Source organism: Neodiprion lecontei, chromosome 1 (genome assembly GCF_021901455.1).
Source record: "Neodiprion lecontei isolate iyNeoLeco1 chromosome 1, iyNeoLeco1.1, whole genome shotgun sequence".
NCBI lineage: Eukaryota > Metazoa > Arthropoda > Insecta > Hymenoptera > Diprionidae > Neodiprion > Neodiprion lecontei.
The window spans coordinates 4,231,303-4,244,178 of NC_060260.1; the positions used below are offsets into that span (position 1 = coordinate 4,231,303).

A 12,876-nucleotide genomic window follows, 5' to 3' on the forward strand; every position below is an offset into this window, starting at 1 on the left:
TATTAGCCCGCGGTAATTTTGACGCTCTCCTACTTGCTTCTTATCTCTCTCTTGTCTCTTCTCTCTACCTCCAACCTGAGAGAGAGAGAGAGAGAGATCGAGAGGAGACAGCCGACGGATCTCGTCCCAGCTTCCGTGACTCGCGCTCTTTGTACCTGCGGGTAGATGGATAGTTGCTTAGGCATGTCACAGGCATGTTATACACGCGATACAGGCACGAGTGAATAGAGTCGGTGAGTTACTAGCGCATAAAGAGATTTTTCCGATCAATCGAGGACAGCGTCATTCGATAGTAGCAGGTATCGACGACTACGGGGGATAAGGAGGAGGAGAGGGAGGCGAATGCAGGGAGAATTAAACTCACCGAGTTGCGTCTCGCGTTGACTGACCGTAAACCAGTTTCACCTCGAGTAACCCATCTTGTGGATATAATGATATATGCGCGTATACCTTACCTTCCTTACCTTTTCCTTAGCTATACACCCTGCAGCTCGCTTCAGCCTGCGGTGTTTTATCTCGCTGAACCTGCGGCCCCTTTTTGTCAACGACGGTAGAATTACGAAGTAACGCGGATTTATCATTAAATAAATGTCACATGAATAATCAAATTCGTAGAATTCAATTAGGTCGTGTGGTAAACGCGATTTTGCAATTCATGATCGCGGTTCGGGCGATTCTAATAACAAGTGGCGGAACTTGTCGCGGATTTCCGTATCATCATCATCGTCGTCATCATCGGGGCAGAGTTGAAGTTCCGAAATAGAAAAGTTCCAAGAGTGCCAAATTCCGCAATTTTTTTATCGCGAAACTTGAAGTAACGAAATTAAACTTTTACAAAACAACAAAGAAAAACTCGACGGCTCAAAGTTCCGAAATAGAGGATTCCGAAAATTCAAGTTACGATAGAGTAAAGTTCCGAAAAGTAAACATCCGATAGAGCAAAATTCTGAAAAATGAGGTTTCGATGGAGTAAAATTTCGAAAGTAAAATATACTCACAATCAGAAAGCGTAGTTTGCACAACGAGTGGATGTAAAAAAATCAGAAACGAAGAAACGTCAAAGTAGCGAAATTTCACCAAGAACTGAAAATCTTGGATCACTCAAAATTTCCATGTTTCAGATTTAAAAATCTTATCATTCTCGCACTTTCGGAACTTTGACTCGTCGGAGTTTCACCATTTTCGCATTTTTCCTTTTCGGAACATTGAGCGTCGTGTTTCGGACCATTCGAAACTTTGCTGCTTCGTCAATCGGTTTGATTTCTTCACTTCAAGTTTCGCCACAAAAAAATTCGTAATTCCGCTTCTCCCGAACCTTTCAAATTCGGAATTTCAACCCCGCCCCATCATCGTCATCGGTCGGCTCGACGTCAATTTCGTCTCTTTATCAATCTCGCATCCTCCGCGTGCTTCGGTGCAGGTACAGCATTCACAAGAGAGCCGAACATCGACGAGCTTGCCTGAGGTATGCGGCTACGGTATCGCCTCTGACGTCACTCACTTACCCAAGGTCGGCTGACGAACCGAACGTCCTCCTCCTCGGATGCGACCTCAAGATCTAACTGTCGGATGAAACCCTTCTCCGACCACTGGTCAAAATTATCACTGCAGGAAAAAGAGAATTTATGCAAAACTTTTTCCATTACTATGACGAAGAATAGTGTTGATTGCACATTTTCAAAAAGCTCGTTTTCCCGAAAAAATTAAGCGAATTTTCAGAAGAACATTTTCTCACATCAATCATCCGTCAGATAAATAATTTCGTATTCGTTCGCTATTCCGCGTTATTTTATAAAAACTGCGTGTCTTTGTCGCTTAAAAAAACAAAAGAACCAAAAAAATTGTCCAATACGTATAAAATATGAAGACATATAAAAATGAATCGCGACCGAAGTTTATATATTAATGAATATTTTATATTAATTACAATAATTACTCTGTGCGCTACGTAATTTGTTGTTTTTATTTTTCGTTCCTTTATATACATTATATATTACGAAGGTTATATTTATATGCTGTATATATTGCACGTGACAAAAAAGCTCGCAAACATCCTTTTCCCCATCGACGGAAAAAAGCTTTGCGAAGTTCCTGGACCTCGGTGACGTACGTCCGTTTGTATATACATATATATATATATATATATGTGTGTGTGCGTTTGTGTGTGTATACATGTATAAATGTATAATATACACTTGGAATATTTTGACGTCGAGAATATCGCGCTCTTTCCATCCGTTGACTCATATTATCCGCGAATAGCTTTCTATCCTGTGTAGGTATACGTGCCTTGAACCAACCCCAGACTTGCGTTTGATCGATACTCCCAGAGAATCGATCCATTTTCTCTATGACCCCGTATTCTATTATATATAGAAGCTGAGTTCGCGGACAGGTATAACGAATATTTTGCTACTCAAATTCGCGACCGATTCGAGCAATGATTCGAAGCTTCGTATGTTTTTCAAAGTACTTCGTAAATATTCAAAGTTCGTATAAATTTCGGTGGATTAACTAACCTTGCGATCGTTTTAAAATCTTTCAAATTCAACCAGAAATTGTGCGAAACAATAAACGAGAGAAAAAGAAGAAGATGAAGAGGATTATTTGTGTGATCAAAAAACGAAGAGGATCAGAATGATAAAAAAAAAATGTCATCCAATTCGTTGTATTCTAATGAAAAATTGTTTTATCATCTTACGCAGAAACATGTAATATGCGAAACGCGTTAAGAAAGTACCTCAGGACACGTGCCTCGTATAACGCATTAAGAGGGTAACCTGAAACAGCTGTCGTCTTTTCTCTGTTACACATACGATGTGTGTACGTACGTGTATACCTATACAAACGTACCTCAGGCGTATGCCTGTAATAATAGGTCGTGGTTTCTTCGTCCCTTTGCTTGTTTCCTCGTTTCTTTCTTTCTTTCTTTCTTTCTTACTTTTTCACGTTCACCTACTTTTCTTGCCTCATTACACGCACAAGCGTATGACGTGACACGCGTTACACACTCGTAATATATGACACGTACCTTCTGTTTCCTTGTGTTCCAGATGCGGCTACTCCATCTGTCACGTGGCTAGTCAGTCAGCAACGACTCGACTTACGAAGTTTCAGCTGAATTCGAGAGGACACGGACTGTCCGCGTAATTTGGTTCGTTTCGTCGTCGACGTATCGCGATTACGGAAATAATATATCGGCCATTCGTCGATCGAACGTGAAATTGAAACGTCCGAGTCGAGATTGCAGAGCGAAGAATCGAACAAAGAATCGGCAGATTCTCGAATTAAATTTATACGCGTGTCTAAAATTGTCTGATGCAACTATTTATACTAGGTTTATATATTTATTTATTCATTCATTCATTCATTTATCTTCTTGACATATTCTACGTCATATTTTTTCGTATTTCAAAGTGCATGCGGATCGGAAAATATAATTGCAAATCGTTCGGTTTTCGATCGTAATCGAGATGGCGAGTTTCTGCAGCGTTTCCGCTTCATCTACTTGCGTGCCGCGTAACGTTCGCTACAAACTTTCGGAGTGATAATGTCAGAGTGCGCGTCTTTAATCCTAATACTATACTGACGAACTTTTTATACACCTGCTGGACGGTTTTCATCGCGTCAATTAAGTTCAAAAATCAACAAAAAAAAAAAAAAAAACAACAGCAACGCGGATCCGATCGATGGATTCTAATCGATTGTTATTAGTTGGCGTGATTCTTGCTGCGGTTTAAGGAAAATATCGTTCGACCAATTATGAGGATCGAACGAATGTGATGCTGAAATCGGACAGCCGCCCCAGGTGCCTATTATGACTGAGTACCTGGACACCCACTTTGTTCGGGCTCTTTGCCGCGATCCAGACAGACGGACTCTTCAGGTTAGTAGGAAGAAATTAATTTTTCCCCAATGTAAGTTTCACGATCACGAAAGCTGTGAGAAAACCACTGCCAACCACCTCCGTCCTCCTCGTTCACCTCCAACCACTGCCAACCACCAATCTTACATTACGGATGAACAAAAAATCCAAGTCGCATGCCGTCGTGAGTTTTATCGGACTAGACGAAAATGAGCGTCGACCCTAACGTCGTACCCGTTTTACAATCGGAAAAAAATTGTTGCAACTATTATCAATACATCTCAGACAACGATTATCGATACAGTGGCGCGTATTAAGAAAAAATGCATAGGTCGGTGTGTTTTGAAGTTTGTGCTAGCGTTTACTGTCTGATGGGTGGTGAAAAAACCGTTATTTCGGCATTTCGAAATTGTCTGAAATTCGGTTAAATCGTAACGAAACAGAACAAACTCTCATATTTCGAAATCTTGGTTCCTTTAAAAATCACTGTAATATTAAGATAACAGTGAAGTTTTTTCCAATCGTTACGATGACGTCACTAACTTCAACCTCGTTTTATTTCTAACCATCGAAAATATTTCTGCCTAGGGAATTTCCTCCAATACGTTAAGCAGCAGCTCTTTTATTGATATATTCCTTATCTATGTGGAACTAGACCCCGGTTCGTGGATTCAGTGGCCCGAGGAAATTTCAACGATAACCTCGTCTTCCGCAAGCGAGCTTAGCAGTCGAACCGTGTTTTCAATTTTCTTTTTTCTCTTCTCTGTTCTCAATCGCGTTCAAATCCACGCTCCGCCTAGATCATAGATCGAGATCTGTGTATAAATTACTTCTACGCAACTGTATCTAGTTCGACGTACAATTCTATCGGCATTATATTTTTATTTTTTTTTTTTAAATTTATTTTTCCTCTACGAAACGAAAAGGACACTACTTACTTATCTTATCAACTGTTTACAATACTTGTCCTATCAATTGGAGGTTGTAAAAAATATCGATAATTGATTAAAAAAAATGTTTTTAAGAATATCATTATTACGGTTTGAAATTTTTTCTAAATTGACCAACCTTTTAGACAGAAAGTTTTCAAAGTATGCAGAAAGATATCGAAGAGTAGATAGAATTGGACAAACACTCTTCTTAATAAGGTGGTGGACTTGAACACATATATATATATATATATATATATATATATATACTTATATACTTATGGGGCGAAAAACAATCTTGAATCATTGGTGGGAAAGACGTGAAACGCGATCGCGAGTTGAGATATATCGTTTTGCTACTCGTGCAAGCTGCTCATCCAGCATCGTGTCCCACTTTTATTATACCAGAACGAAAACATATCGCCACCAGATTAGGATACACATCTATAGATATACATAATACGTGCACATATATATCATACACATCGTACATGTACAATACGTACATTTCTTTTCATTCCATCGAGAAGATTGCGAATTTACGACGTACTTGTAGTTTTCTTCTTTTCTCTCCGTTGACTTCATTTCCAAAAAAAAATTCAACCTTGGAACTCTGCGATCCCGCAGCTTCTTTCATTTTCAGACTGAACGACGTCGCGACATCCAGTTATACGTATACACATAATATGTACAATATAAGTATAAGCTCGAGTTACGTACGTTATTTGATTTTCAGCATGAAAACGTCATCGATTTAGATCAAGCTCTGAATTATTATTTATTTATTTGTCTTCAGTGCGCATGTTGAATTAATTTCCTAGAGAAGTTTCTAGATTGAATTTTGCTGAATTTATTCAAACCACGAGATTAGAGCCATTAATAAAACTGTTTCTGTACTATCATTTTTACTTTTCGTCGTGTTTCAGGATCTGCAGATTATTTATTACGGATTATTGGGTCTCGAGGCACTTCGACCCTGCAGGGATTCCATACTTCGTGGATTGTGCAAAATTGTTCGCTACGAGCGACACCATGCGAATCATGTGCTATACTAGTGAGTATAACATTTTAAACATGTGTAATAAATATGCCTAATTCTACCGCCGATTCATTTCATTCGTGTGCGAAAACCACTCGTCGCATAGAATTGTACAAACCTGTTGATAACGGTTCGAAGATGTACGTTTTAAAAAATATCCGCCTTGGCGAGCATAAAAAAAATAATTGCGCGAAACGGAGTGGCGGGAGAGAAAAACAAAGAAACGTCGACGGGAAACACGTGGTCGTAAATGATCGCGGCAACCTTACTGCCTCCATCTAGAAATTCTCCATGTAGAACCCAGTTGATGTCAAGTAAGGAATCTGAATTATCGGCTCGCAAGCGAGATTTTTTAGAATTGAAACTGTTTTACCGACGCGTGATAATCCTCGCTTCGTTGGGCCTGCTTGGCGCCAAGTTTGAAAGTTGCGAGACAGATTCCGCCACTGTAAGTTTGTTTAACGCATCTTACAGATTTTCGAAAAGGTTTCGTCTTTGCATCGTTATCGTTCTTTCTCAATTTTTTATTCTACTTAATTTTCTTATATTTGTCGCGGTTTCTCAAACATTGCGATAAATTATTTATTATTTGCGAATATACCGACGTAACATACAGACATGTCATCCTATTCCGCGAACTGTTATATAATTAACAATCCGCGCTTTATGCCAGGGCTTCTCTCGCTTTCTCCGTCAAACAGTGATCCCATTTTATAATATTATAATACGGTTCGTATCTTTTTTGTAATCGAAGAAAACGGAAACGGTAAGGAGAAAAAATTGAAAATAGAAAAATGAATCGTTAATTCACGATCATGTTAAACGATTCATTCATCCTCGGAACATCGTTACACTATCATCTGCGGTATGCGAATGAATATCGTTTATTTCAGCACCGGCGAACTCGCGACCAGCTGGTACATCCTGCTGTCCGGTTCCGTCTTCATTGATGGATCCATGTTTCTGCCCCGTTCCAGGTGAGTCGATCGATGATTGTTTTTTTATCGCCATTTTTTGTTTTTTTTTTTTTTTTTTTATTTTTCGACAAAAGCACGGTTTCACGAATCACAACCGACTCGTTTACCCCCGTACAAAACGAGAACGATAAATGGAAGTAGTGTATAAACCGAATGGAAACCAGTTACGTACGTCAAATAATACGAGTCCGGAATGAAATCGGATCCTGCAGCGTGCAGCAAACTTCGATATAAAAGTCAGAACCTTTTCATATTATAATATCCTTTCAACGCTCGTGCGCTTGCGTGTAAAAATGATATACCAGCGTGTCTATCGTGTTACACGATTCAAGTTCTATGTATTACGAGGTCCTAGACGAAGGTTGAATAATTGTATGTGACATGACGTGACGTGGTGAAAAATAAACTTTCATGAACCGCGGCAAGGTTTGTTATACAGACATATGTTGAATGTTAACGTGAAATTATAGTATCGACGAGATTTTCACTCTTGCAGTAGCGAAGCTTTTCTGCGAACCGTATATATCACGCGGCAATTGAGTTTTGGGATCATAATTTATCCTGATTTGTAATAGCCAAACCGTTACGTTGTACATTAGTCAACGTTTTTATCAGCAGAAAGTTTTCTTTCCGATCTGCCGATATTGAATTTAAAAAAAAAAAAAACCAGAAAGATAAAAATCGCCGACGGATCTATCGAATTGAATTTTTCCCTTGCAGAATGTACTAGGTTACCAGAAAAATTGAAAAAATAAAAAGTGTGACGAGTTTGACAAAGTTTATTAACGTTCGCGTGTATCTAATGATTCTTGTTTTCACACATTTTTCATTTGACGATTAATCGAGTGTTTAACCCTGTAGAGCGACGATACGAAATTATAACGTTTGACATTTTTTTTTTTACCAAATCTAAAAAAAAGAAGGTAAAACAGAAAACATTCGAACTATACACGAGCTGTTGAATTTTTAACGCTGAATATAAATAATCTCTTCTCGACGGTCTTTGCACACATACGCGGGTATATTGATATAATCGATATTTGCAAAATACCTCGTACGCCTCGTGTTTACGCGTGTGCTCGAGTGTTGAGTTAACATTACCATCCTCTCCTCTTCTCTCGCCCCCTGGAGCATAACGCTTGACCGATTTGCAAAGGACGCGCGATCAGGGTCCATCGCAGCCTCACTCGTCCGCGAATCGGGGCAGCATCCCTTTTCCTGCAGCCTGCTTGCCTCGTTGCCACCGTGGATGATGATACGACTGAAAAACGCTTTACGTACGTTACACGCGTTTCAAGGTTTCGACTAATAACGACCGAAAATAATCGCTTTTTCTTTTTTACTCCCATTAACGACGCGATACGATATCAATTTATGTGATCAAAGTATCAATTGTTATATCACAGTCTTACTTACCGAGTACCTAGTTGATATAACAAGTGAAAGATAAATGAAGATTTTCACCTGATATTGAAAAATATTTCGAACGAAAGTATAAATTATCAAATAACTTCTCCGCCATTAAGACTACGTACTGATATCTACGAAATTTTCCTTTCAAATGGAACGTTTCAAAGAAATACGAAGTAATCGATTAAACGATTCATTTTTCTTGTTCGATTATTTTTTTCGACTCGATTAATCGATGCATCGATTACTTTCATCGTTAGTTTCTACATCCCGACGCGTTGATATACCCGGTGTACGTACATGTGTATAAACATGCATACACACATTCGTGCACAATATTCCCCGCACGCAGTTGTTGGGAGGGTGCGCGGCGATTTCCTCCCTTCTCCTTCCTTCCTTCCATCCTTCCTTCGTTCGCCTCCCCAGGGTCGTATCACTGCAGTTATAACTCCTGCAGTGTATGTAGGCAGGTACGTACATACATGTATGCACTACATTATAGGCATTTGTAACCACACTCGCCAATAACGATTATATTTTGACCGAGGTTAATCCAGGCGGAAATTGAACGAACGATCCTCGCTCCCCTGCAGTCGTTGTCTAACTACACGTGTGTGTGTGTGTGTGTGTGTGTGTGTATACATATATACGAGCTCAATTCTGACGAGGCGGAAAAAAGAGGATGGATCGATATAAACGCAGATTTTTTCGTTTTAGTTCTGATCAATTTTCTTTTTTTTTTTATCTACATTCCTCGTTCTCATAATCTGCAATGGCTTTTTATCGCATTTTAAACACTTTTCGAAAGCTTGTTTCAATTCGAGACTGCACAGTGTCACGCCATTTTCTGCAAACTGTGACAAACACAAAGTGTACGGAATTTTGTGGTAGGAAAAATTGAAAAAATTTCAATACCTCGAATCGTTCCTTTGTCATTCATTCGTGACTAATTTGAAAAAAAAAAGTTTTACCTCATACACTCCAGTGCGCAGAGAGCAAAAATATATTTATAAAAATTTAACTTTATCACAGGTACGTAAAGTACTATAGGAAATTACAGTCTAATATTTTAATATTTTTACCGTAATTACAAAAACATATGGCAATGGATTTTATCCGGATTACAGATGCAAAACTGTAAGTTTTCATTTGTTGTTTCTTATTCTTCCTCTTTTTACCTCTAACCAAGGACATATATATTCTGCCGATTATGCTGAAAAAATAATACTATAGTTAATGACTGTTATGTCGTGTACTTTTTTTTATCGTACACGTATGTGTATCAGGTATAACTGAAAATTTTCTCGATACAGAATTTCTACGCGATGTATTACCTTTACACATTTTTTAAGGACATTTTGGACAAGCAAATATTCCGTAACGACGCGCGCGCATTTCACTCGAGTTTCTGTACCTGCATTGAAAATATTAAAACTTCGTGTTACGTAGACACGATCGTGTTAAAAATACAGGGGCTGGTTTAGGGGGCGAATAAAAAGGACTGCGGAGAGGATAGACAAGATAATCCGGAGCGGGCTGACCTCTCTTTTCCTCTTCCTCTCATCTTTTCTCTTGTTATCTCATCTCCGTTGAGAGGTGGAGCTTACCGAGGATCTTTTTTACATCGGTTCAACACCCACGTGAAAAACGGCGAAGGGCTGCAAAATAATCCATCTTACACAGCAATCGCTCTTCTTGCGTCGAGCGTGTTGAACACGGATCCCGTGCCTATAAATCTTTTCCTTCGATCGGTTGGATCCCTTTTATCATAATTAATTGTCGTATTTTATTTTCATTTATATCCTACACTATTCCCTTCGTTTATACTTCTTGAAAACCACGAAAGAGGATAGAATGAAAATTATACAAAAAGTCCAAGTGAAGAAATTTCTGCAACTTTCGCGAAGACGTCGGCCAAGTTTTCTTCCATATTTTCTTTCCATTTTGTTACTTTTGTTGTTTCTTTCGTTTCCTGTACGAATATCTTCGTTGCATGCATTGTGATTAAAATATTTACGCGATTTGCCATTTGGGTCAATCTATTTCGATACGCGCAATAAGTTGCAATCGCAACTTGTATTTCGGCTCTCACTTCTTAATTTCATCTTCGTGTCATGTCAGGCAGGCGGGCAGGTAAATTAGACCGTATACACGTGATGCGCGCGTATAATTACTTTAACGACAAATTAGTTTGTGCAATTTTATTTTACACGGAAGACGACGCTGCCTGCGGTTTATAAGCGACTCGTCGTCGTCGCGTGATTCAACGAATGTGTCACGACGATCGTATATATCCCGTTACAACCGGGCTGCTGTCTCACGAATAACAACAATAACAACAACAACGATATGTGTATGAAAATGAAGAAACTGCGCAATAATTTAATTGTCGAATTTGGAAATATTTCCTTTCAAACTAACATCTTTGAAGACTTGACGAAATCGAATTTTGAAAGTTGTTGATTCCATTCTTTTTTGTTTCGTCAGTCTTATCAATTCATCAAACAAATGTGAACACCTTCCTTTCCATCTTAACATTTTCATAGAGATTAGAGATATGAATAAAAACAAAGTCGAATGATAAAAATTCACCGGCATCTTTTCCGTACTTACACCTGAATCATCGCAACTTCTTTTTACGAATGAACTTGTCGAGGAAATATGAAAAACGGAAACAAAAATATTATTTACACATGTTCGTATTTCTTTCATTCTTTCATCAATGAAAAACCGCAATGTATCAAATATGTTCATATATTAATATTATATAATTATGTGTCATATGCACGAATGTTACGTATGTACAAACCGGCTGAGGGGCGTGGTGCAGGTTTCTCTCTTTCCCTGTCTCTCTCTCTCTCCCTCCTCTCTCTCTCCTCTCTCTCTCCTCTCTCTCTCTCTCTCTCGGGTTGAATTTCTCTCTAGATTCAACTCTCTCTCCTCTAATCCGAAGGGAGCCGAGTTTAAACGAAGTCGAACACAGCTCGTCGCCCGCCAGTCAGATACTCCGTGGACACCTCATTCGCCTGTCTCTCCGAACGGAACGACGACGACGTCGAAACGCGTCGCGGCGCGATACAACCAACGATAAACTACGTATTCACAATCGCTCCCTGGATTCCTCCGTCAATTTTTCATCCGTTTTCTCGATCACCTTGCGTCAAAACACGCCGATTCGTCGATTCGTCGATTCGTCGATTTTTCCGATCCTTCGAAGACTCCGTCATTGTCAATTTTACGATATACATCGGTTTTCGAAAATCTGACGGATAAATTGAAAGTTTCTTTATCACACATACTCGTAATACAATATATACGAAACTTCCAAGTCTGGCATTTCATTCGATAAATGCGGTTCGTTACTTCCTTCGTTCAACGTTAAAAGTGAATATCCGGTTCCCGCTTGTGACACAGTGAAAATCCAGTTAAACCAGTGCTCCAAAGTGTTCCCCCCCCCCCCCCCCCCCCCCCCGTACAACAAGAAAGTGCGTTTAATACGTATTTCGTTTGTTTGCTGTTTGTTGTTTTACTCCTATTTTTAGGAAATACATACAGCGTGTACAGGTATAACAGTGATTACAGGTACAATGTTTACACTACAATTATTGTCATCTCTCTTTATTTTATACGTATGCGATATTTGATTTGGAAATCCTTGCACAGGTGTATAACAACTGCTGTTAGAAACGTTGCTTTCAAAAATCGTTTCGGTTTTATCAATTATCGACGGTTCCAACGTCCCGTGTGCGTTGCAACAGGATGTTACAGCGTATCGTCGTTTCCAACTGATTCACCGGTTGCATCGCATTCCGCCGCTGTACCTCGATTGCCCTTTGTACCTTTGTCGCAATTAATTTATATACACGCGTGTGTGAGACTGACGCATAACCTCTGCGTCGAGATTCCCTTTGCCTTTGTATTATAGACTTGCAAAAAACTTTGCGAATTTACATATTTTTCGACAAAACTTCTGCCCAGTTATACGCGCGACGAGTATGTAAAAATTGTGTAAAACAACTCTGTGACGAAAGTTTTGAGATACAGTCTGAGGAAATTCAATGTTACTCGTAAACTTGAGGTAAATTTATCAAAATAATCGTATAGCCCGGTGTAATACAAGTGAACAAATGAAACGTAAAAAATTTCTGATGACATGTTAAAATTATACTCATCTTTATTCTTCAATCTTTTTCTCGATGCGGAAAATTATATGATGTTAAATTATTTCATTGGTATATCGTATGTACTTGTAGATAAATTTGCCGGTATCGGTGCTCAGTTTGTCTTTTACATACTTCTTTTATCCGCAAAGGCAAATATAAGTCATTGAGAATGAAAATTGATAGTAAGACAGAGAGATAGAACACGTTCAACATTTCCGGGAGATTGATTACGTATCGTGTTATACATACATGTACATACACACATATGCATATATAGACACATTGCTCGCTGATATTTACTCGTATGTATAAATAAACCCGCTGCAGTGTAAGAACGACCTTTTGATATTTGAGCAATGCAACTCTACAGCTCGTACATCCTACGTAGTGTAAACGTGTACAACGTACATGTAGTACGCATGTATCCAGGTATATACTATATATGTCCGTACGTACCGCGAAATATCCAAGGGGTATGAAATATCTGTGTAAA

General features: G+C 38.9%; 1 protein-coding gene across 9 annotated transcripts in view; it reads left to right on the forward strand.

The window, feature by feature from the left end:
- LOC107227796 (rap guanine nucleotide exchange factor 2) overlaps positions 1-12,876 on the forward strand; it is a 105,548-nt gene that overhangs the window by 20,314 nt on the left and 72,358 nt on the right. For 8 of the 9 annotated variants that reach the window (XM_046746588.1, XM_046746585.1, XM_046746586.1 and 5 more), the window contains exons 2-4: positions 3,054-3,886; positions 5,721-5,848; positions 6,727-6,810. In XM_046746588.1, the coding sequence (XP_046602544.1) occupies positions 3,818-3,886; positions 5,721-5,848; positions 6,727-6,810 (281 nt within the window). In that variant the 5' untranslated portion in view covers positions 3,054-3,817. Of the gene's footprint in view, positions 1-3,053; positions 3,887-5,720; positions 5,849-6,726; positions 6,811-11,234; positions 11,803-12,876 lie in introns of those variants that run through there. The other variant, XM_046746593.1, reaches the window with a different exon arrangement.